A 26,500-nucleotide genomic window follows, 5' to 3' on the forward strand; every position below is an offset into this window, starting at 1 on the left:
AAATTTAAAATTGTTACCCCTAAATTCTATATATATATATATATATTTGAAAGGCATAGTATTAACAGTATCATCATAAATTATTTTAAAATGATATTGATTTTATTTTATAAATTAAAATATATTTTCCATATTAATAATTTATTCTAATTTTTTAATGTCAAGGGAGGGAAGGAAGAAGATCAGTAAAAAAAATAATAAAAAAATTAATAAATAAACCGCTAAGTACAATTTGTCGTATGAATAATCGCCTGAACGCGCAGTTTCTGAATTTCTGATTTAATCTGGACCGCACATCCCGTGCAATTGAAAATGATCAACGGCCCAGAAACGACAAAGGGGCTGGCTGATCATCCTCGTCTTCCAATCCCCCAGTTCGGTGCAGGTCGTTTCCCATTCTTCTCGTCTTATTAGAAAACCCCAAAACCAGAGACACGGAGAGAGAGAGAGAGAGAGAGAGAGAGAGAGGAGGAGGGAGAGGGAGTGTCTGTGTTTGTGTGTTGGTGTGGGTGGATGAGTGTGGAAGTGTGAGAGAGGGCGTTTGAGGATCTGTAGATCTGTGGTAGTTTTGCATCTTCTTCCTGTTTTGCCATGGCTGTTCGCGGCCTTCTCGCTTCGCAGCTATGGATCGCTGTGTTTCTTCTTCTGTTCGTCCATGGATTTTCCTTTTACCTCCCAGGCGTCGCTCCGCAGGACTTCCAGAAGGTGCGTTTGTGTATTTACGTATATTTGTTTGTGTGTGGATGTGTTGGATCTTGAGGATTTTTTGTGGTTTGACCTAGATCGAGATCCTCCTGGATTAGTGTGTTTTTTTGCTTTATGGCGTAATTCTATTCAGATCTTAGACTGTCTCGGTCATTTTATCTGAGAACATGATTTTAAAATATTGGTGGGGAAATGTTCTATTCTATCCTGCCGTTTTGAGCGGCCCTTGTGAGATTTGAATTGTGGTTTTACTGCCAAAATTTGATGGATTGCCGTCCCATGAATCTTAGCATGATCCTGAGCTGTAGTGGACGATGTATTGAATTTACATTTAACCTGTCAATTTTTTTTCTTCTTTCATTTGCGTGCTTTTTTGAAAGAGTTAAGTGCCATTTAGCTGTTGGTAAACGTTTTGAATGTCGATTCACTGCACTCTTATTCTGGATGTAAAATGGTGTTAATTCTATCTTATTAGTTTGTTGGGTTTCCGTTTTGGGGCTTCCTTATTTTTCAAGTAAAAATTATTTTTGTGGATTTGTTTGTAGACTCATTGCTGATCTAGATGGGGGAGTGATTATAAAACATGAGAGAGAATGCCCAGGAATTCTCTAATTATAGGCCATGAGAAAATATGAAATGAACCTTGTGGCCCCCCTGCTGCTACTTTGCTGCCAAGTAGTCCTAAAAATTGCACCTGAATACCTTAGTTTCTTAGCCCTTAAATTCCAAGTAATAAGAAACTCCTTCTTAAATGAAGATCATGTCACCAAATGGACGTGGCTTTCTTGGTTTTAGTGAGGATCATTTTTCCTGCGTCGCATGTACCACACAGTGCATAAGTAATTTTTTTGTAGCTTAGCCAAGTAGCACTGTAGCCCAAATTTTGATAAATTGTTCATCGAGCGAGGCACACAGTGTGATTTAATTTTTTCAAAGAGAGAGATTCAAGATGCCCCGCCACTGGTTGTAGAATTTATTGTTTTAATGAAATAGCCAGTACTAGCTGCTGTTTCTGAATTCATGTAACTAATGAAGATATTCCTTTTGTGTTGTATGTAACCCTTTAGAAATTATGTTGTCAAATGTTTTTTGGACTACATGGGAAGAATATTTTTGAGAGTGAGATTGCTATTGAGTACAAGCATCTGACATCTTTCCATTGGGAAATTCTCTAGATATGGTTGCTCATTTTGTTTCCGTTTTTAGTAATGATGTCATATGACTCATTTGGTCAAATAAAATGATTTTATTTAAAATTTCTTTTATTAGTCTCTCAGCATCATTTGTCCAACTCAACTGAAATTTCATGGACTTCCTCCTAAAAAGAGAAAAGTGGGTCCTCTCTGAATGGAATGAAATTTCTGCAGTAAAGCTGCTCTGGCACTTTTCTGCTTTAAAGTCTTTCTTGCAGTTAACATGGGTTCATGAAAAGATACTCAAGGGCAGAGACTTCTGGTTTTATAGCTTCAAGTATTCTATTGGAACTAGAAAATCCACTTCCTTATTTTTTGATTATTGGCACCCTTAGCTAGGGTGAGCATGATTCGGTTAAAACCGAATTAATTGAGTAAATTTGGTCGGTTTGGTTCGATTTTCATTTTCGTTGAATTTCAGTTTTTGATTTTTGGTTCGGTTAATTCAGTCAACCAAATTGATCGAATAGTATAAATTAATAATAAATAATTATATATAGTATATATTAAAATATTTTATATATTATATATATACTAAAATTTTATTTATTTATATATATTAAATATATATATATTTTATATATGTTAAAATATTAAATTGGTTAACCGAAATTCGGTTTAGTCGGTTTTGAGTTCGGTTAAATATGGAATTTCTGTTGGTTCGGTTAATGAGATTTTTTAACTGAAATTTTTTTGTTAGTAAGGTTAATTAACCGAACCGACCAAATGCTCACCCCTACTCTCAGCCCTCACACTGAGAAATATGGTCCCTCTATTGCAACTGATTTTGCTCTCCCTTTGACTCTAAAGTTTCCAGAATTATCAAGGACTGGAATGGTGGAATATGGATATTGCAAAAATATTAGTGAAGAAAATTTGCAGAATTCACGTCAGCCCTGAGGTTCTTTCCCAATCCTGAGAAGGAGGATTCAGTTCTTTGTATTCCTTCTCCCTCGGGATCCTTTACCGTCAGCTCTGGTTGGGATTAAATAAGAGATAGGAGGACCTTGCTGTTCCCTGGTTTGAGTTGTTTGTTCAAGGAAAATATTCCTAGACATGCTTTCATAACAACTATCAGAGAGCTATAGGCCTACAACTATTTTGAAAGTTCCTAGATTCCTTTCATGCTGGGATGAAGAGATCTATTGCCTTTCTTGCTTGAGAAATAACTCCATTGCAGCCATTTGCAAGCTCATTTGGGCTGCGTCTATATGTTGTGTTTGGGAAGCTAGAAACTTAGTGATTTTTGATAATTCTCTTTTGACCCTGAAACACTCTTGCACTGTATCCTTTTTTATGTTAGGGGTTGCATTTATGGTATTAAGAGGTTTACAAAGTGAGGAGCATGCACTCTTCCAAGTGTCAAATATAAAATGAAATATTTATGTGTCATTTCTATGTTTTTTCCCCATTTATTTATTTATTTTGGAAACACACATTGTGCTAATATTTGTTCTTGATGCCATCATTTAGCATTGGCGTGGTTTTGGTGGGGAAATTAGTTAATATATTGATGCGTGTTAAATCTTGATACACATTGTTGGCCTACAATCTAACAACTTAAACTTTTAGGTAAAGTGATAATCTAACATGGTATTAGATCTGTTTACCCGGAGGTCATAGGATCTAATCTCTTTGCTCGTGTTTATTATGTAGTGTTGAAAAATTATTATATTCCATGTAATGGGTGTTATATGTCTATGTATCTCTCCACGTACTATCGGGTTGCATGTGTGAGGGAGTGTTGAAGCTTGATATGCATTGTTGGCTCACAACCTAATAACTTAAGCTTTTAGATAAAGTGGTAATCTAACAATGTGTAATTGTAAAAAAAATGAAATTTAATTTGGAAAGTAGAAAATTACTGCATATTCATAAGGGCTTGTGAGTTGTAATAGTGGTGTCCTTATAAATGTGTCTGTTGCGGCTAAATTTTTTTTGGGAGAATTTGGATCATCACGGCTTTGATCATTTGCCAAGAATGAAAGAAAAACGAATTAGAGGAGTCGGGGTGTACTTCAGGGGATCACTCTAATGCTTAAGTTAGCAAATTTGGAAGGATTATGCGATTGCAACAGTGAAGTAGTGAGTGAGAAAATAAGATGAGATGCCTTACCTTCCTTAGAGGGTTCTTTTTATAGCCATTCAAAATACCTCCTTATTGATTTCCCTTCCAATGAATATTTATTTGGATCGCAAGGGTTACACTTTGGCTGTGGATATGTTACTAGGGAGTAAAATTGGTGTGCTAACTCCTTGCTTTAATTAATGGACGTTACCTCCTTTATATTGATCCCTTGATGTATTTTCATTTTTTGGTCCTAAAAAGTTAATGTTGAGTTTAATGCTGGGGTCTCTTTTAGGTTATATCAGTTGTTCCCTACTCTTAAGTCTTAGAATTACTTTTTGGCTCAAGAGTATATTGCATTTATTATAAGTCCTTTTATTAGAACAAGATTCGGATTAAGTGGTATACATTAACTCATCATTGGGCTTAAAGGTTTCACTAGCTGAGGTTAAGCAAATCTTTGGTTGCCTAGTTTTTTTTTTTTCAAATAGTGTTTGTCTCTTGTTGCCTTGTGAGTAGTGCTCATTAGATGGGTCTATATTTTGTCGAGTAGTGTCCGTCTCTTATTGCCTCATGAGCGGTGTTCATTAGATGGACATTTTTTAGCCTCATTAGCGGTGCTCATTAGATGAATCAATTTTTTACGAGCAGAACTCGTCTCTTGTTGCCTTATGAATGGTGCTCATTAGATGGACATTTTTGGGTTTCATGATCTCAATGCTCATCAGATGTGCCGATTTTTGCCAAGTAGAGTTCGTGTATTGTTTTCTCATGAGCGGTGTTTATCAGATGGACCAGTGTTTTAAAAGGTGTACGTGAGGTGCACCTTGAGGCATTTTGGGCATTAAATGCCCTAAGGCGTAATTTGAAAGGCATAAAGCCTCAAATGCTTACGCCTCAGTGGAGAAGGCGTATGCCTCAGGGAAAAAATCGCGCTTTTTACGCCTCAACTAGGAAGGCGTATGCCTTTTGGGAGCACCTAAGTTAAAACAACTAACAAGTTGATAGGTCTTTGACGAACGTCAAAACCCCCTTTCCTCGACAAAGCTTCTTTCTTCCAAAGCTTCGTATCTCTCCAGCGACACCTCCACCTTCTCGTCTCTCTTTTATGAGTCCTTGACTACTTCCGAGGTATCATCTCTCTCCGACGATCCCTTTGGAGCTCTCGTCTCTTTCCAAGCTAGTGCTTGGCTTGGAAGACTCCTCTAGCTTCTTGCCTCTCTCCGACGAGTCATCAACTGCTTTCGAGGTATCGTATCTCTCAGACGACCCCTTTGGAGCTCTCGTCTCTTTCCAAGCTAGGGTCTGGCTTCAAAGACTCCTCCAGCCACTTGTCTTTCTCCAGCAACCCTCTACAACCTCTCGTCTCTCTCTGCGACCCCCTACAACCTCTCTGCTTCGAGTTGTAACAGTAAGGGAGTGAGTGATAAAATGAGATGAGATACCTTTCTTAGGAGGTCCTTTCTTTTATAGGCTTTCGGTATACCTCCTTATTGATTTCCCTACTAATGGATATTTATTTGGATTGCAGGGGTTACAATTTAGCTATGGATATGTTACTAGGGAGTTTAGATTCGTGTGCTGACCCCTTACTTTAATTAATTAACGTTGCCTCCTTTTTATTGATCTCTTGATGTCTTTTCATTATTTGGTCTTACATAAGTTAATGCTGAGTTTAATGCCTGGGTTCTCTTTTAGGTTATATCAGTTTCTATGATTTCAAGTTTGCAACAAAAAAGAGAACGGTACTAAATGGTGGCAACAATGGTTAATTTTTTTCTTGTTTCATCTATTTTTTGTTTTGTTGTTTTTAATTTAGTGGAGAACTTATCCTTTGTATCTATTATCTTTTCTTAATAGAGTTCCTTGTTTGGCTTGAAGAAAGTTCTGGTCAATGTTTTGCCAAGAAATTACACAAAAAATTGCCTAAATTTAGTGAAGAAATGTGGTTTCTTTTTTGCACCTTTGAACTTTTCTGTTGTCATTATCTTGAGCCCTTGACTTGAATGACGGTATTGTGTGGTATCGAATGGAGAATGTTTCTGTTTTGGCTGTTGTAATCTCATCCTTGCTGGATCCATACTATGTTGGTTTTCCTTGGGAGATTTAAGTGTTGAAGTTATTACAAGTTGCATAATTGCATTATATTGTGGCTACAGTATTGCTTATTCAAAAAATTCTGTAATTTAGTGACTCTTTCAATGTGGCATATATGATGCATAAAACTGTAAAAAATTGCAAATGTTGATTTTTATGCTTTGCTTGAGTTTGTTTCTTGGCCACGTAATTTTTAAGCTATTGTGAACTTAACTCTTTAACTTTTCAATGAGAGGATCTTCCACTTTAGTTTTATTTATATTTTGCGTCTACTGAGTGCAGGGAGATTTGTTGAAGGTGAAAGTGAATAAGCTTACTTCCACAAAAACACAGCTTCCTTACTCTTACTATTCCCTCCCATACTGTCACCCACAATCCATAGTTGACAGTGCAGAGAATCTTGGGGAAGTTCTTCGTGGTGATCGTATTGAAAACTCTCCTTATGAGGTTGGCAAATATCTTGGATAATATGCTTGATCTCACTCTATGTCCTTAATCACGTGTTGATGAACTTTCTGATGCAAGTGGTTTGTTGCAGTTTAAAATGCGCGAACATCAAATGTGCAATATTTTATGTCTTATTACTCTAAATGCAAAAACTGCAAAGAGCTTTAAGGAAAAGATAGATGACGAATATCGGGTGAACATGTGAGGCACTTCTTTTGTGAATCTAAATATGTAATCTCGATATCCTTGCTTTATTTTTAAGTATAAAAGCTTAGAAAACAACATGTTATATTGTGTTCAACAGGATTTTGGATAATCTCCCTCTTGTTGTGCCCTTCCGAAGGCAAGATCAGGAATCTATAATCTATCAAGATGGCTATCCCGTCGGCCTCAGGGGACAGTATGCTGGAGTGAGTGCCTAATAATCACTATATGCATTGAGAGTTACCCTGTAATGTTTATGAAATGCATGTGACTGCAGTACTTTAACTGCTATTATTTAATGAGTTGCAGAGTAAGGATGAAAAGCATTTTATACACAACCATTTGGCATTTACAGTCAAGTTTCATAAGGATCTACAGACTGACTCAGCAAGGATTGTGGGATTTGAGGTCAAACCATTCAGGTCATATTTTGTGGTTCCATCCTCTTTACTACACAGTTGATGCTGGCTTTGTTCTTGAATGATAATTTATGCCTGTGTTATGACATTGAATGAATATGATGGAACAGTGTTAAACATGAATATGAAGGCAAATGGGAGGGGAAGAAGACACGTTTAACAACCTGTGATCCTCATGCTAAACGAACTGTTTCTAACTCTGAGTCTCCACAAGAGGTTGAAGATAAGAAGGATATTATATTCACATACGATGTTGAGTTCCAGGTGAGGCACCGTGACTTACTGTAAAGAATTTTTGTTTGGATGCTGCTTAAATGTTGTGAGCTGGGGTGGTTATACTTTTTCTTCCTCTTGTGTTACCTCTTCTTACACCTCACAGGAAAGTGATATAAAGTGGGCATCACGATGGGATACTTATCTTCTGATGGCTGATGATCAGATTCACTGGTTTTCAATTGTTAATTCTTTGATGATTGTCCTTTTCCTTTCGGGCATGGTGGCTATGATTATGTTGCGGACGCTGTACCGGGATATCTCCAAGTACAACCAATTAGAAACCCAAGAGGAAGCACAAGAAGAGACAGGGTGGAAATTGGTCCATGGGGATGTTTTCAGGCCTCCAGTTTACTCAGATCTACTCTGTGTGTATGTTGGAACAGGTGTTCAGTTTTTTGGGATGATTCTTGTCACCATGATTTTTGCTGTCCTTGGATTCCTTTCCCCATCAAACAGGGGTGGCTTAATGACAGCCATGCTCTTACTTTGGGTTTTCATGGGTCTTTTTGCTGGATACTCATCAGCACGTCTGTACAAGATGTTCAAGGGAACAGAATGGAAGAAAATTACCATAAAAACAGCTTTCATGTTCCCTGCAGTTGTCTCCGCAATTTTCTTTGTCTTAAATACTCTGATTTGGGGTGAGAAATCCTCAGGAGCAGTACCATTCGGAACAATGTTTGCTTTAGTACTCTTGTGGTTTGGCATCTCAGTCCCACTTGTATTTGTGGGTAGTTATGTAGGTTTTAAGAAGCCAGCAATCGAGGACCCTGTGAAAACCAATAAGATCCCAAGGCAGATTCCAGAACAGGCATGGTATATGAACCCAGTGTTCTCTATCTTAATCGGTGGCATACTCCCATTTGGCGCTGTCTTTATTGAGCTCTTTTTCATCCTTACCTCGATCTGGTTGCATCAGTTCTATTACATATTTGGGTTCCTCTTCATTGTCTTCCTCATCCTGATTGTGACTTGTGCTGAGATCACTATTGTGCTATGCTACTTTCAGCTCTGCAGTGAGGACTACCACTGGTGGTGGAGATCATACCTGACTTCAGGTTCCTCTGCTCTCTACCTTTTCCTTTATGCCGCTTTCTACTTCTTCACAAAACTTGATATCACAAAGCTGGTGTCTGGGATCTTATACTTTGGGTACATGCTGATAGTCTCATATGCATTCTTTGTGTTGACCGGGACAATTGGTTTCTACGCATGCTTCTGGTTCACGAGGCTCATCTACTCATCAGTCAAGATTGATTAATCATAAATGCGCCCTCAAGGAGATGACTGGTTTACTTTCTACACGATAGATTGCTGCAAATCATCTATCTCGTGGAATGAAAATGCTGGGGCACTAATCGTTCTTCCCAAGTTCCTGCTTGGCATCAGCTTTGAATCTAAAAGATCTCACTGAAATGCTTCTCTTTTAACATTCTTGGTACGGATTCTTGAGTGCACTATGAGTTCTACCTTTTAATAGTTTTTTTTTTTTTTGGTTAAATTTTACTTTTGTCATTTTTAGCCACTCTGTATGGGACATTATTGAGGATGATTTGTCAAAACAATTTTACTCACCTCAAATGACTAGAGTCTGCCAAAGCAAAAGACACTATTGAGTCGGGCGTTTGTGTTGCTGGACTTGAACGTGGTGAACTGTTATCCTTTCTTACCACACAAGGAATGCTAAACCTATTATTTCTTTCTTTTGATGGGCCTTTATCACTTAACGGGATTTTGATTTCCATTTGCATTTTTGAGCAAAATATCAAAGGTAATTCAAGAGTTGAATCAGAGAGCAAATGAAATATGTTAGAACATTAAATCTGCTTTATAGCTCCAATGATATATTAAATCCTAATGAAACGAATAATGTTGGGGTGCTTATGTTCTAGTAGGGGCGGTGAAAAGTATTTGTCTCTGTAGTTTAATATGATTTTGTATTAAAAATTTTGTTTAGCTGTGAGAAAAACATTTAATTTTAGGTTTTGATTTTCGAACAACCACAAAACCCTCCTTTCTTGATATTTTTTTTAAAATGAATATGGTACTTTAAAAATAATAATAATTAAAAAACAATAAAAAAGATGTCTCCCTTGTATGAGTTAAGGCAATTAGAATATGATGTGGCACTTTCATAATTATTTGAAAATTTAAAAATGAAAATAAAATTATTGTTTTACCGGTGAATATTGCCAATACATTGTGTACTATTTTTTCACAAATAACTAGCGTTAAATCCTTTTATACCGAAATGTTGATCTTTTCTAGTACGAGTTAACTATTTGTAAAAAATATTTTGTCTTTACAACTCGCAATATGCATGTGAAGCAAAAAAACCAAACATAGAATTCCTACGGCAACATCATATCATTGCTACCGAGCACATCTTTTTATTTGGAAAAAATAATACCACTTTACATTGGACTTCGTTCAATTTTTAGACTAATTTGTTTTTCCAGGCAATTATATCTTGAGTATCTTCCTAGACTAGTAAAATCACTTTTTTGGGTATTTCATGTCCAGAAATGGGGTTATATAAGTCGACAAACATTTTTTAGTGCCAACAACATTTATATAATTGCACAGGAAAAAGAAAAATATAAAACCTAAGAGTATAAGAGTAATGTTTGGTAGGATTTAGTATCCAAATATTATTTTAATACAAATTATCGGAAAATCTTTAAAATAAATAATAATACAAATGCGAGGCAAATTTGAAATAGATATGAAATACTCGATCTTCACTTGGATGCATGCCAAATGAAATATGATCAGAGACAAAGCAGCAAGCAGCAACCCAAGAATTAATAGTTTTACCTATTGTTCAAGCAAGATTGATTTACAACTGCAGTGTCAATCCGGACAGTGGGGGTATATGGTACATTTGTTTTTTCTGAGCCTTGAGCTAGTAAAATCATGGAAGAGTCCAAATAATTCCCATTTTAGAGTAATCAGCGGTCTCAGACACTGCAAGTCAATCTGTGTCATCAGCCGTGAAATCAGGCTCTGGAGGCTTCTGTAATTTTACCAAATCCCTTGAGCTCTTAGTGTTCCGATTCCGATGAACCCCACGAAGAGCATTTGCTGCAAACCGGGAGGCTAAGAATGTGGCACCAAGACTGTATGAGCCTCCAGCACTGCCGCTGGCACTACCCAACCCTTCAGCTACTACAGCCTCTTCCTCCTCTTCTTCCTCTTTCCGGCGAAGCTCCATCATCTTCCTCTTGGAGTACCGGCGCCATGCTGCTTGAATAAAGCATGCAGCCCAAGTCCTCCACTGCTGCGAATAAAACCGGAAGGTGTGTTGTACCTGTCTACTGTGAAGGCGCCTGAACTGACTGGCCACAAATTTCAATTCCTCAGCTATTAGGGCAAAAGCCTCCACCTCCGTCAGAGCTTTTACCGTCCGGGTAGAAGAAGGAAGGTTGGAACCAGATCTGGGGTCCAGTGCCCATGTCAGGAGCTCTTCTCCACAGAAATCCCCTTCTTTCAACAAACTGCGATTGAAAAAACCACTCCGCCCGCCATCAGTGGTTACACTCTCCAGGCGACCACGTATGATAAAAAGCATCTCATCAACAGGATCTCCTTCACGCACTATGTAAGTACTCTCTGTGTATAAACTGGGTTTCAGTCGCTCACAAATGGCATCGAGCAACCTCTCATCCATATTTTCAAACAGAGGAACCTGAAAAGAAATTTAACATCAATAGGGTATGTGCTACAGAATCAATGCTTTGGGCAAAGTTTGACAAGAAGGGCAAAGAAGTTCAGGTCCTCAAAAGGGAAGGAAACACTAAGAAATTTAGAACTGTTTAGTTATGGCAAACAGTTCTAGTTTCCATTTCCAGTTCTTGAAATAATTATGAAAATGTTGCATTATTTTCTAATTTTTTCCCACATTTGCAAACCGGGAAACATTTTTAATTGCTTTCCAACTTCTTCCTAGAAATTTCAAAAAACTAGAAAACAATGTGGCACTTTTTATTTCTTTGAAGAATCTGGAATTAAGTATGAAAAAAAAATTTCACAACTAAGCAGGCACTAAAAATTTCAAAACAATCTCTATTCAGATAAATTAAAGGGGACAAAAACACAAAACTAGTAGTTATTTTAAGCCCCATCAGAACATGGCATGATTATCTCCTTGTGTGCCAACAAATTTAAAAAGGCAAATGAATAATTCAGTTCAATAAGCTTGTCCCAACTACCGGGGTTCATGCATAAAGAGGAATAGTTAGAAATAGAGGGATGGGATTATGGAAAGTAATGTTTTGTTTCCCTTTTCTTTCTAAATTTTTCAGAAAAAAGAAGAGGTTTATTGTGTGAGGGGTGTCGGAGAAAACACATAAGAGTAATTCTGGCATCATTTCAGAATTTCATAATAGTTGAGAAATAGCTGCAATATTTGGGATAATAGCAAATACTCCTAAACTATAGGTCCAAGGAGACTAGTAGGATACAATACAGGGCATTTTTCATAATTCAAAGAAAAGTACGGTAAAGTGCTATTATTGTTGGCCCTACCATAATACCAACTTCTCATAAATTACTGGTTCACCACCACCACCACCACCACCACCACCTATATGAACACAAAAAAGATTTCTTGGATCAAAGAGGGAGCAGAAGCTACTTGAAAAAACTTACCCTCCTCACTAAAGCCAGACAAAGGTGTCGCTTGATATCCCTCCTTAGATCCTTTGGTAGACTTTGAACCAAGTTCTCTTCATCTACACCCCGTGTTTCCAGCCACTTGTACTGATCATAGCGTCTAACCCGTTCCCTGAGATCTTGTGGAAGCAAGCGATGATGCATCCACTGCTCTGAGTCACGCCTTTTGACCCTCATCTCCTCAAGCCGAATGGTAAGCGACTGAAGATAAGTCTGTCATAATAGCACAACACCTAAAAGCTCAGCACAATCAGATAATAATCTGCTCTGCATATTATTATTATTGCAATACTATGTTTCTTGTTCCTTGCCTTGAGGAATTAACGATAGGTATGTCATAATAGCACAACACCTAGAATGCTCAGCACAATCAGATAATAATCTGGTCTGCATATTATTATTGCAATACTATGTTTCTTGTCCCTCGCATTGAGAAATTAACAATAAATGAGCAGTTGATAATTACTGGGAAAGTTATTTGCAGCCAAATACAAGGTATTATGAAAAGGCTACTAGGCTTTTCATTTCCTGAACGCCTGTCTCCCTCCTCACTCCCTGCCTCTTGGAAAAATAAAGCTTCATTAAAACTCTATTAAAATAAAAGCATCACAGAACACGACATTGCAGTAAGAGGGTAAAACAAGCCAAAGCAATACAAGATATGCAAAAGCTAAAGTATCAATCCACCAGTTTTCTAGTCTGACTCGTTACTTCTAAATCCAAATTTCTTATTCAACTCAACAGCATTACAGAGGAGCTAGTCTAGAGACTAATTGCCTTTCTAGGGGAAGCCAAACTTTCACTCACATTAAGATGCCCTGAAATGAGCCTGTTAGTGAGCCCAGAAGGGAATAGAGTAGACATACAATTGATTCACAATTTCCAGATCACTCTTTACAGCCACAAATGAAAATTATTAGAAGGCAAATACAGGTAGCCATGTCTATTGTGAGGAGGATACCTCCATGCCAAATGGATCTAAAAACTGGAAGAAAAAAAATCATGAACTAGCAGATTAAGAGGGACCTAATCTGCCATAGAGACCTCAACGTATTGATTCCCTCAGCACCAAAAACTTCACCATAATCAATGGCATTGATGAAGTCGACATAATTGGCTTGGGCTTTTTTCCCACTCATTATCACATCATATAACCAAATATGTGAACATAGAGACAAGCCAAAATGTGCAAAATGAAATAGTTAAACCTTGGAATTTTGTATGTATACCTGCAAACCCAAGACTTACCCCAAGTTTCGTGTCAAACCTTGATGAAACCTGAAATTTCACTCAAAATTTTAAAGAGAAACAAGTTAAACAACGAAATTTAGGACCATGATTTCTAATATGACACCTTTCCATCCTCCAGAAAATTATGCATTTCATCCAAAGCCACACAAATCCAAATCCAAGGCCCAAAGTCCATGCTCCCAAACACAACTCAAACCCTTTCACAAATTCTTTACACAGCCTCACTGCATATGAAATCTCTCTGCTTTAGGGGTAAAAACAAAACCAAAAACAAAGCCTACAACATGGAAAGGATTTAACCCAAGTGTTAGGGCTTGATAGCGTGACCTCGGTTAAATGGGGAGGAGAGATGTTTTCACTTGCCCTCGCCAGGGATTTTTATACTGGAAGTTGAATTATTCGTATGTTGGCTTGTGTGGTTGTCTTGTTGATTGAATATAACAACTAGTTCCACATATCATTGAGTATGAAGGTCGCTTGTCTTCATGAATTCATTATTGTTGGAACTGATATTTCATGACTATGAATGGCTTCCGAAAACCTCGAGTGTTCATGTCAACTGGATTGAACGTTTGTTGTTGGCTGACTCTGTCGAGGGAGAGCCTCGACAAGTGCCATGCAGCCTGTTAATTGAGTTGAAATTGGGGGTCCGTGACAGTTGGTATCAAAGCGTGGTTTGCGTGAGCCCGATGGGCGTGAGCACTATGAGTTGCAAAATGAGAATTTAAAATTTTGTAAAAAAAGAACAATGTGGAAGCAAGTAAGGCAAGGGACGACTCAAGAGAAAGGCGTGCTAATTGAGTTGAGGCCGCCAAAGAGAAATTGATTTTGAAAACTGAATTGTGGAACTTGAGTAAGTCACTCCATGTATAAGAATCCCGGGTATGGAGTAGTTGAAAGCCTCAAGAATGGGTTGAAATACATAGAGGGCATGATGCCATCTCCCATCTCATGAAGGAGAAAGACAAACAGAGCTTGAGGTCTGCTAGAAAGTATTGAGTTGTCACTTTGAGTAGGCTAAAACACATTGCGGGCATGATGCCATCCATCATCCCAAGGGGTAGTGCCAATAAAGCTTGAGGCCCCCCTACAGGAAGCAGACCAATAGAGCTTGAGGTCTTACAGAGAATATTGAGTTATTGGAAGCCTTGAGTAGGCTGACTAACATCGCCGGCATGATGCCATCCAAAATCCCAAGGGGTAGTGCCAATAGAGCTTGAGGCCTCCCTATGGAAACATACCAATAGAGCTTGAGGTCTGTCAGAGAGTTTTGAGCTGTTGGAAGCCTTGAATAGGCTGAAAGACATCGAGGTTGGATGCAATCCATAATCCCAAGGGGTTGAGCTAATAGAGCCCGAGGCCTCTCTACGAGAGTGAATTGAGATCATTACTTACATTGTGTGTATAGAGGATTGGAAAAAGAATCCATGATAATTTGATGGGTAAGCGAGCAGAGAACTTCCAATAGGACTATAAAGAGATGGTAATGGTTCCCGCCAAGCACCCAGGAATGTAGGCAAGGGGTCATGTCAAGGGCTAAAGGGGTTGGCCGGGTGAACGCTGCACACGCTCTAGTAAGTCAACATTGCAGAGAAAGGGTAATGGTTCACGCCAAGCGCCCAGGAAAGTAATTAGGGTGTCACACCATGCACTAAAGGGTTGGCAAGGTGAACGATGCATGCTTCGGTTCGTATGGCAGGGAAGGATTATAGTTCACACCAAGTTCCTAGGAAAGTAGGCAGGGTGACACGCCAATGAGCGAAAAAGGTAGGCAGGGTGAACGCTGCACGCTCTGACCAAGTTAAGATAGATAATTGCAAGCCTCTGATGACTTGAATGGTGGTATGATGCAAGATTCGTTAGATTTCAATGCTCAAAAGACAACCAACTGGAATGGATGAGTCGTATATCTTTTCAGTTCTTTACATGTCAATTGTCGTAGTTACCTCACATAGTTGATGAGTCATATCCTTTTTCCGATCCTCAACTGACAGTCATAGTTATCTCACACAATCAATGAGTCGTATCGTTCTTAGTCCTTTACCAGCCAGTTGTCGTAGTTACGTCACACAATGGATGAGTCGGACACCTTTTTCAGTTTTTTACCAATCAATCGTTGTAGTTACTTCGCACAGTGGGTGAGTTGTATCCCTTTTTAGTTATTTACAAGTCAGTGGTTGTATATTTATTATACTGTGGATGAGTCATATAGAGTAGAGACTAAATATGTAGAGTATAATCTGGTAGACATGTAGTCAATGACGAAGGTCATCAACAACAAGAGTGGGAAGTCATCTTACAAATACATTAACGAGGTCGTCGATAGAATGAGTGGGGGAGAATGTTAGGGCTTGACAGTGTGACCTCGGTTAAATGGGGAGGAGAGATGTCTTCACTGGCCCTCGTTAGGGATTTTTATAGTAGATGTTGAATTATTCGTATGTTGGCTTGTGTGGTTGTCTTGTTGATTGAACATAACAACTAGTTCCACATATCATTGAGTATGAAGGTCACTTGTCTTCATGAATTCATTATTGTTGGAATTGATATTCCATGACTATGAATGGCTTCCGAAAACCTCTCGAGTGTTCATGTCATCCGGATTGAACGTTTGTTGTTGGCTGACTCTGTCGAGAGAGAGCCTCGATGAGTTCCACGCGGCCCATTAATTGAGTTGAAATTGGGGGTCTGTGACACTAAGCATGTTAAATGCACAATAAGAGAATAATAAGACAAATGGCAGCAAATACTCGAAGTATGAAAAAACCAAAGGCAAGCATCTTTAGCCTGGAAAAAAAGAGGTTGGGAAGAAGATAACTTCTGTAGAGCATAATATCGAAGTACCAATCCAATCCCTACTGTTTAACACTTTAACAGTCTAAAAGATCATAAGAAGACAAGGACTCCATGTTCTAAAATAATATTTAATGCTTTGAATTAATAATAGCTGGGAGGCACCAGCAAGAAAAAGCTCTCAAGGTAATAAGGAACACTATATTTTTTTCGATAAACAAATTAAAGACGTAATCTTTTAAAGGCACCCATCCACATACTAAAATCACTCAAGACATGAAGTAATCCACAAGATCTGTAACTGTATAGTGTCCAAAATGTACAAGCCACTAACCTAGCTAGTAGGGAACCAAGCCATCTATAAGTAAAGATATGCTGGATATATTTTAACTTCTTATTAATATAAACATTTTTCACGTGAAATGAAAACTTATTGCAAGGTCAATATATCTTCCACAAATCACTCATATGTAAAATTTGGAAAGGAACCCCACCTCTTTAATCTAAGCTGATAAACAATCTTGAGCATTAATCCAACAAGATAATGTTAGGTATAAATGTTTAGTATCACCAATTCCAAGACAACCAAAAAAAAGTGTCCTCAATCAAATCTAAATAGTTGACTGATAACTACATATTCTCCAGCCAGATAAATGAGCTCCAATTAGAAAGTCTGCAGCAAAGACGTAGGAATGGGAAAAAAAAAAACTAATTTACCTGCATGTTACCAATTAGAAGTGCAAAAAGAATGAGCCCAAATATGGCTAGTGCTATAGAAAATATAACTTCTGCAGGATAGGTGCTGGTTTGAAGCCCCTGGCCAAGAGTACTGTAAAAAACAAAAAAATGTATAAGGCATTATTACTTGGAACTCAAGCAAACATGAATATTGTGCCCAGAATTGAGTAAACTTGACAGATGATTGAGTACTTGACAGATGAATCAATAGATGACAGTAATAAAAAACATTCTAGGCAGCACAACCACTCAGTTTTGAAGGGATAAACAGGTAGCTTGACGAACTTTGATGTGTGCCAGATTATAGAAACATCCATATAATAACACCTACAATTTGTTCCCTTTATAAGAAATATTAAAGGAATACAGAAAAGCAATAATCTTGAAATCCTTAGATTCAATTTTAGGGAGAATGGTAGCTACACTTGAATTCAGCTTCCTATATTCAAAGTGGGGCAAACTAGCGTTGTGGTGGATGTATTATATGCTTAGAGTGCAGAACTGATCGAAAGCATGCTTAGAGTGCAAGACTGATGCATTATATGGTTAGACATGCCTGACATAGATGATTAATAGGGATCAACCAGTCAATTATAAGGTAACTGGGGTCAATCCATTGACAAGGACCAACTGACAATGACAAACTACATGATATAGGCGGAAATAAAAGAAATAATACCCTCCCTAAAGCCAGCCTTTTTTATACATCAATAGACTAAATCAGCCAAAGACCCTAAATCAACAAGATTTTGTTTCCCAAGTCTCAAATACATGTAAGCATTTTCTTGAGGAACCATTCTCAATTTCAAAAAATGAGGAAAATGCTGGAAACGTGCATGGATATAGATGGGCACACACATCCAAACACTGGATAAACTCTCTAATTCTTAATCTTCACTTTAAATCCAAGTGACAAAAAATTGGTCACAACATGCAACTCAACATAAATCAGAAAAACTTAAAATCTAGTTTTTTTTTTCCAAAATTAGAACAATAGCTATTTCCTGATAAAATACTTGAAAACAAAAAAATTAAAATAGGTTAATCCTCTAAAGGAGTAGGGTTGCCTTATGTAGATGACAGCTCGCACAAAACTTGTCACCTCTCTAAGATATAAATCCTTTCCTATTATTCGTTCGAGCTTTCCCTACAAACGACAGGTTGTACTTATACCACTCAGATGTAGTGAAAACGGATGAGGGGGGGCTAGGTTGTTGCCCCGAAGCAATGCACTGTGTCAGCGCCTATGTATGGTGTCAAATATGAAGGGCTCTAGCACAATTTAGGATGTAGGAGGGTAAAGAAGTACTAGAATTAGATGAACAACTTGAAGTATATAGACATGAGTAAAAGCATGGAGATGACAAAATTGATTAAAAGAAAATTAACGTAATCTGCCTTCAAGAAACTAAGCGGGCAAGGGAGAAAGCTAGAAAAATTGAAAAATTAGGACTTAAACTTTGATGCATTAGAGAAGAAAAACATAAAATGGTGTTGTAGACGTGAAAAGAGTAAGGGATAGAATTATAAAAATCAGGATAGTCTTAGGTCAACAGATCATAATTGTCATCAGCGCTTATGCTTCTCAAATAAGCTTAGCAGGAAATTAATACTTTGATACATTAGAGAAGAAAAACATAAAATGGTGTTGTAGACGTGAAAAGAGCAGGGGATAGAATAACACTTATAACCTTTGATACATTACAATGAATATATACTTTAAGAAGAGAGAATAACACTTATAACCTTCAAGAGTAGACAAATAAAAGTCAAATATATCTTTTTTCTTAACTGTGACGGTAGATCGTTTATCATGTGAGGATTGTAAAGTTATCGTGAAATTTTAACTACACAGCATAGAGTTTTATGATTAGATAAATGTGAAAAATGGAAGAGAAAGGATACATAAATCAATGCAAGAAAACTATGTGGTGGAACATAAGGGGAGAAAATATAATAAAATTTAATAATAAAATGATAAAAGATCGTGATTTCATAATAGGGGATAGTGTAGATGCAAATACTCTTTGGAGTAAGATAGTTCTATTAAAAAGATAGCAAAAGAGATTTTTGGTGAATATAGAGGAACAATTTCATCGAGTAAACAAAGTTGGTGGTGGGATCAAGATGTCCAAAAATCCATAAAGACAACACGAATTTGGTATCAAACATGCAAAAAACATAGAAATATGGAAAACTTTGAAAAGTGTAAAGAGACAAAAAATGATGCAAAAAAGACCATTAGTGATTATATACCAAATTAGATACAAAATAAGGGTAGATAGACATATTTAAGCTTGCTAAAGAACAGAAAGAGCAAGAACTTAGCTAATGTAAAATATATAAAATGATGAAGATGATAGTGTCTTGGTTAAATAAGAAGACATAAAAGAATGATGCAAATTTACATTAATAAGTTGTTTAATGAAACCAAGTAAAAGGCATAAAACTTAAAATTGAGAGACAAAGAAAAGGCTAAAATATTAAATTTATTCGCAAAAATAGAGTTAATGAAGTTAATTTTGCATTAAAAAGATGAAAAATGGAAAAGGATGACATCCTAATTGAAGTTTGGAAATGCCTAGGAGATAACAAAAAATAGTTAACTAATTTAAAACAACAACAAGCCACGTCCACCTAGGAGGGGTAGGCTAAAGGAAACCTTTTCCTCCAATTCACCCAATCAAGAGCATTATCCTCCGCTAGTTTAAGAGCTATCAAATCCTTTCTCAATACCTCATTCCAAGTTATTTTAGGTCTACCCCAACTCTTTTTAATACTAGAAACAATAACTAACTCTCACTTCCTCATAGGTTCACTACTAGGCTTGTGTTTCAAATGCCCAAACCATCTATAAGCCACTCCTCCCTTATCTTGTCTTCGACCGGTGCTATGTGTAGTTCATTGTGTATATGTTCGTTCCTTAACTTATCTTTAATATTATACCACTCATCCACCTTAACATTGGCATTTCAGCAACTTTTACTATTTGTATATGTTGTTTCTTAGTTGCCCAATAGTCTATATCCATAAAGCATAGCTGGTCTTGTAGTTATCTAATAGAAATTTCCTTTTTATTTTAAGGGTATTATACGATCACACAACATGCCTAATGCACTCCTCCATTTTACCCAACTTGCTTTAACTCTATGTATTACATTTACTTTAATTTCCCCTCCTGCTTGCATAATAAATCTAAGATATTAAAATCTACTAGTGCTATTAATTTCTTGATTATCAAGTTTAATCTTCTCTCCAATACTCCTCCTTTCATTACTAAAATTATATTTCACATATTTTATCTTATTCCTACTTATCCTAAAATTTTTAGACTCCAAAATGATTCTCCAAAGTTCTAACTTAGATTCTAGTCCACTTCTACTTTCATCAATCAATACAATACCATCTACAAACAACATACACCAAGGGATCTCTTTTTGATATTCCAAGTGTGCTCATTAATCACTAAAGCAAAAAATATGGACTGGAAATAGAACCTTCATGAACACCTATTATGATTGGCAATTTTCTAGATTCCCCTCATACAATCCTAACATTACTCTATCATACATATCCTTAATAACAACAATATATCTACAGCAAACTCCATTTTTTTCTAAAACCCGCGACAGAACTGCCCTAGGTACTCTATCATAGGCTTTCTCTAGGTCAATAAAACCATATACAAGCCCCTTTTCTTTTCCCTAAACTTTTCCATAACCTTCTTAAAAGATAAGTAACTTTTGTTGTTGATCTACCATGCATAAACCAAACCCTCATTTCTATTCATATTCTTTGTTCAATTATCCTTTTTCATAGTTTCATTATATGACTGATAATCTTAATTCTACGATAGTTATTGCAATTTTGAATGTTACCTTTGTTTTTGTATAAAGGTACTAAAATTTTTTTTCCTCCATTCCTCTAGCATTTTCTTGATTTTTATAATAGTATTGAATAGATTAGTTAACTGTATGCTTCCTTTATTCCCTAACATTTCCAAACTTAAATTGGTAGGTTGTTTGGTCCTCTAGATTTCCACTTTCCCATATTCTCATGTATTTGGTAGGCCAAAGCTCCCTAAAATATAAAGGCTTTCATTTGGCTGACTGTGCTTAATAGAATCAATACTAATAATTTTTTGTAAATTAGGAGACCTTTGAAGGCCTTATCTCCAAACGTTCATGTGCTTTGTTATTTGAATTTTGAATCTGCATCTCATTTGTCCTTATATTGTGATTTTGCATGGAGCACCTAGAATAAATTTACTTGGTGTGTTGAATTTTGAATCTGCATCTCATTTGTCCCTATATTGTGATTTTGCTTGGGCACCTAGAATAAATTTACTTGGTGTGTTGGGAGAAGCGGGGCTTGTCTAGCGTCGGTGCAAGGAAAGTCGGCTATTTCTTTGAGCATTTTGGAGGAAGGAAGGGCTGGTCTTTGGAAATGGGGTATATTTGCAGTGTTGTGGGTTTGTTTGGAGCGAATGCACGGATTGGCAGCTGGTTTGTGAAAAGATTCATTACTTAGCCTCTTTATGGTGCATTGGCTTTGGATGTTTTAAGGGCAAGTTTTTAGGAAATTCAGTGAGATTGGAGGAATTTTTTGCTTTGATATTTCATAATATATGTTTGTGTGTTTAGCTCCTTTTTTCCGGATTTTTCCAAAATTTTGATGGGAGATGTCTTATTCTCCTCTTTGTAGATTCTTCTCCTATGAATGAAATCTATTCTTTTGCTATCAAAAAAATATATAGTGTTAAACGATAAATTAAGGAATGAGCATATTTGTGATAAGTTAGGTATAGCACTTGTAGAAGATAAGATATGGGAGGGACGGCTTAGATGGTTTGGGCATTTACAATGTAGGGAAAATAGCGCACCAATAAGGAGTGACCTAGTTACTACTACAGGCAATAGAAGGGATACAACTAGACCTAACATAACTTAAAATGAGATGGTAAGGATTTAATGGCCCTTAAATTGTTAGGGGAAATTGCCCAGATCAGGTAAATCAGTGGAAAAGGACTCATGTAGCCAACCCCAGCTAACTTAAGGCTTGGTTTGTTGTTTGTTGTTGTTGTCGTAAATATGGCTTATAGCGTAGTGGCTAAACTCCCTGCTCCACAATATGCAACTAACTTTGCCTTACAATGTGAGCTTTCACAAAAACATGTTACAAAAATCGCAACACCAAAAAAGAAAATAATTTTCTAAGGAATTATCCAACATTATTCTTGTTTTTCTTGGAATATATCATATCCTTGGTTTCATATCTTTTTTCCTCTTCTTTTCCCTAGTTTAATAAAATTATATATCATTGCACAAGTTTCAACTAACTTCATGAAAATATGGGTTATCAACCTCAGTCAAACAAATAATTAGTCTTATAAAATGAACATCTAGCTACAGCTTTAGTTGTTTTGAATGGACATCAGGACTGTTCATTTCTGAATAAAAACTTGACTTGTCCCAAAGTCAAAGCAAGTCTATGTTCAGTTCAAACTTCTAATTATTTCATTCGCTTCCCTATATATACTTGCACCTTTCCCTATTTATAACCCCTAATCTTTCAAATGAAACTTCATTCTTTTTAAATGAAGTTTAAAAATAATTTTAGTCCTTAACATGATTTAGAATTTAGGATTCCCTTTTTTGGTTTTCAGCTCATATGAGCTAGCAATATTCCCCAGTTGCTTCCTGGTCATATTCCCACTTTGGGCAATAATAGACTCCCTTTCATTTAGCAATTGATTCTCCAAAGAAATTCAACACACTAAGTGATTTCACAATGAACTTTCTTGTGATTATAATTTATTGAAAAAATTCACTATCAATGGTTGGTCACTGGCAATGGTATGCCGAAATTGCCTAGGTTTTTGCTGGCTTCTTCCTAATCACACTTTCTGAATGCACTGTACCAACACAATACATAAACAGACACATGGCAAGCCAGCTTCTTCCCACATGAATACATAAACAGGCGCATAGCAACCAAATGATAGAACAAACCAAAATTACAACATCCAACCAACAATGGAGCCAAAAAATAAGACCTACAATGAAAGAGCAGCTGGTGCATGAGTTTCTGCCAAAAAGCATGGTCAGCAAAAGTCCCCTCTTATTTTTTACCTCAGCAAGGGTCAGATTCACAAAGACTTCCTCACCCCCACCACCACACCACAAAAGAAAACCCGCACACCCACCACAAATGTATGCAGAGGCTGTTACCATAACTCATATGTAACAACCTTACTTATGGACTGAGGGCCACCCTTACTATACTACTGACTCATTCTGCCAAAGAAACAGAACAAAATATTCCAGTAGAACTAAGATGAAAGGAGCAATGATTTAATTACTCACCTTAAATTCTGTAGCCCCCACCACAAACAGTAACAGTATTTGGAAATGAACTTCTTTGATGAAACAATGCCAGATGACACAGCCTGATTAAAGATTCCATAATCAAATGGAGGATTTTTACCATGAGCAGAGCAGTTTGACTGGAGAACGGTCCTACTGATGCTGCCCCAGGCATCATAATTCACCATGTTCTGGTTGCCACAATACAAAAAATTTTTATTGCACTCTCCACTATCGTGACAAGCTTTCTGCCAGCAGGCATCATTACGCTCCACTGCTAATAAGTACCAAAAAGCCCCAACAATCTGCAAAGGTTAATCAGCAGACATAAGTATGATCACTTCCTGCTTAACAAAATGCTTAACAGAATAAAAATGCAATAGAACTGATGACAATGAAAATGCAGAGCAGGATTCGAGTTGGATCAAAGACATTCATCTTATGCATAAACAACATTTAAGAAGAAAACAATTTTGCATGTCTTGATGGATGCTAAAGGTTAGAATCTAGGATAACTGGGGTGGGAGTGGGTGCAAGAGCACAAGAGCAGTGATTCTGAAAATATAATACCAAAGCATCTATGGAGTGTTCATATAATTAAACTCAATATAATTGTATCATATACGTATTCTACGTGTTAAAAATTGGCAATGATCAGCCCATTGGTAGAGCTATTTTCCTCTTCCTTAATATCCCAGGTTCAAGTCTCTCCCTATACTCTTTCATAAGATTTTGAAAGACACAAAAATAACCAATCTGCGTGTAAATCTGTGGAAGTCAAAATTTGAATTGCACTTATCTGGCGAATTCACAACTCACCTGCACAGAGTGCAGATCTCTTCCTACTTTGTGGACCTCCCCCCGAGCCAAAAGTAAAAAACGCAAAACACACACACAAATTACATATCCAAAATCAGAACACTAGGATTAATGACATATACTTGCAACTGACTGTAATTTTTTCTATATGACAAAGCACAGGTAATTTACGCTCCAAGAATGCCATAAATAGCATGAATACAAAACCAACTAATATCTGCAATATTGAAGAAAATACATTAGTGGCAATATTTATGTATGCAAGTTATTCAAAGAACAAGTACAACAAAACTACATAAATCTTCACAGCTTCAGTCACTTCATTCCTTTGACTTGTAAGCAGAGGACTAATAACAATCAATCTGCAAGTCCTACCAAAGATAAAAAGTACAATAGAACTATAGCTTTAGTCATTCCAGTTCGTTGACTTCAAGCAGAGAGAACTGATAACAAAAAATTTTACTAGTCGTACTAAGTACTAATATATCCAAACCATCTACCAAACCTTTATTATTTTAGATGATAATTTCTAGAGAACATCCAGATAAAATATTATAACACAGGGACCCAAATGTGTGCTCTTATTTATTTATTTATTAAGGCAAACTCAGCAGGATCCATTTTTACAGCAAATTTTCCATAAATCCAGTATAGTGCTCGATGGGGTTAGAACACAATCCATCTTAACCCAGACCACTTGGAAATCAAGTTATGTGGAAAACATCTTTAATTATTCCAAAATTCAGAAAATTTAATATGATATATTTTTCCTCCCAACTCTTACTTGGCACATCACTTTCTCTTCATGTGTGAAATTGAGTCCCAGCTCTCTTCACACGCAGGTGATTACTAGTTATTAATGGCACCGGCCCCTTGGGCCCCTACCCCATAATATAATACTAAAGGCAAATTTGTCACAGGTGTTGCACATGAGATTTTATAAGGAAAAAATTATAATTACATAAGTCTATATTGTTTAATTTTATGATAAATTATTTCGTGACATGATAGAATAGAAGTTCTTTAAGCACAATATATAAATTAAAAATCATAATTAATATTTAATCTGAACAATACTGTTTAAACTAAATTCATATTTAAAATAGAAATATTAAATTTACTAACTTCAACTCCAAACTTTATTAAAAGCAAACTGAATCAGTGGCCTTGCTACATACAAAATTTTCAATACCATTGATTATGATACTATAATATTTACACTTGAAATGCTTACCAATTCAATTACACAAATTGTGTATCATATTATTTTTGCACTTAGTCGCCGTAACAAATGGTTTTACTTTTACTATAACATGAACAGAGCCCACCTAATTAAAATCAAAATTTAAGAATAAAGTCTAATATGTGCATCCAATACCAGAAGAAAGTTTTTAAATTTCATCAGACTTATAACTGATAATATAATTATATACCTAGATGTTTTTCAAACTAATTAAGCAAATTACAAAGATGATTCAAATAAATTTAATATCTATAACATATAAATTAACGAATTTTATTTTTCTTAAAATTAGAATTTCAGAACAAAGTTTAGCGTGTAGATCTTAATCTGGAAGAAAATTGGTTATGTTTTATAAGAAGGTATAAATATTTTCTTTTATGTCAACACGTTTTCTTAATTCTGTGCAAGTGGAAGTGTTTATAAATGTGAGTTTTTTTTTCCTCTGCACAAATTCTCATTGTATTCTAACATGGTTAAAAAAAGGATGTTTGGTTTCAATAATTAACTTTCATTTTTAAAAATTTCAATTGTGTGTCCTGTAATATTAATTACAAAATTGATTACAATACAAATCTAAGAATAAAAAATACTCGAGCACATGCATTCAAGTTTATAATTCTATTATCTCATGTGATAGGAATGTATAACTAATTAACTATGGGGTATTTCGAAAAACTCTGTATTTTTGTTGACAATAGTTTGCACTCTTAAGCCATTCATATTATGGTACATAATATAGATTAGAAGATGCATAATCCGTTGTTATACCAGGCCCCCACTTATCTAAAAAGGATTTTTATTTTTAGATTAAAAAAAAGAAGAAATTGTGCTGAGATAAAAGAAAGAAGAATATAAGGTGGGCAAGGCATCCTAGAAAACACAACCAGAAAAATAAAAATGAAAGAGTTTGTATTCCAGCTTAACATCTGCCACAGAAAAAATCAAAAACCTTTCAAGACCCTACAAACAAAGCAGCACAAGGATGACAAAAATATATCCCTGGCCCATGGTCCTAAATTTCCCCGAAATTGTCAATATTTCTGCTTTCTACGACCCTTGAGGTGTTAATTTTGTTTTACAAAATCTCCATCGCATTTTCCATGAATCACTGAAACTCGCCAAAATCTAAAAACTTCAGTGAAGTTCGTCAAAAATTTTACCATACAATGAAATTTCCTTGAAATTCAAATTTGAGATTCAAAAACCAA

The 26,500-nt window shown here is 36.3% G+C and overlaps 2 protein-coding genes across 3 annotated transcripts in view; one reads left to right on the plus strand and one right to left on the minus strand.

The window, feature by feature from the left end:
- The first annotated feature begins 308 nt into the window (after positions 1 to 308).
- Positions 309 to 9,112, plus strand: LOC131158893 (transmembrane 9 superfamily member 8-like). The gene is made up of 7 exons (XM_058113824.1): positions 309 to 705; positions 6,346 to 6,510; positions 6,602 to 6,711; positions 6,815 to 6,920; positions 7,024 to 7,136; positions 7,244 to 7,397; positions 7,513 to 9,112. Exons 1-7 carry the CDS (start codon positions 592 to 594, stop codon positions 8,668 to 8,670), a joined length of 1,920 nt encoding a protein of 639 aa, XP_057969807.1. The 5' UTR covers positions 309 to 591; the 3' UTR covers positions 8,671 to 9,112.
- Positions 9,113 to 10,024: 912 nt separating this feature from the next.
- The window catches only part of LOC131158894 (probable cyclic nucleotide-gated ion channel 5), a 44,803-nt gene continuing 28,327 nt past the window's right edge, over positions 10,025 to 26,500 (minus strand). For both annotated transcript variants that reach the window (XM_058113825.1, XM_058113826.1), the window contains exons 5-8: positions 23,231 to 23,535; positions 16,845 to 16,956; positions 12,060 to 12,296; positions 10,025 to 11,097 (exon numbers count right to left, since the gene is read on the minus strand). In XM_058113825.1, coding sequence (XP_057969808.1) covers positions 10,384 to 11,097; positions 12,060 to 12,296; positions 16,845 to 16,956; positions 23,231 to 23,535 — 1,368 coding nt within the window. In that variant the 3' untranslated portion in view covers positions 10,025 to 10,383. The remainder of the gene's footprint in view (positions 11,098 to 12,059; positions 12,297 to 16,844; positions 16,957 to 23,230; positions 23,536 to 26,500) is intronic.

Source organism: Malania oleifera, chromosome 6 (assembly GCF_029873635.1).
Source record: "Malania oleifera isolate guangnan ecotype guangnan chromosome 6, ASM2987363v1, whole genome shotgun sequence".
Classification (NCBI taxonomy): Eukaryota; Viridiplantae; Streptophyta; class Magnoliopsida; order Santalales; family Ximeniaceae; genus Malania; species Malania oleifera.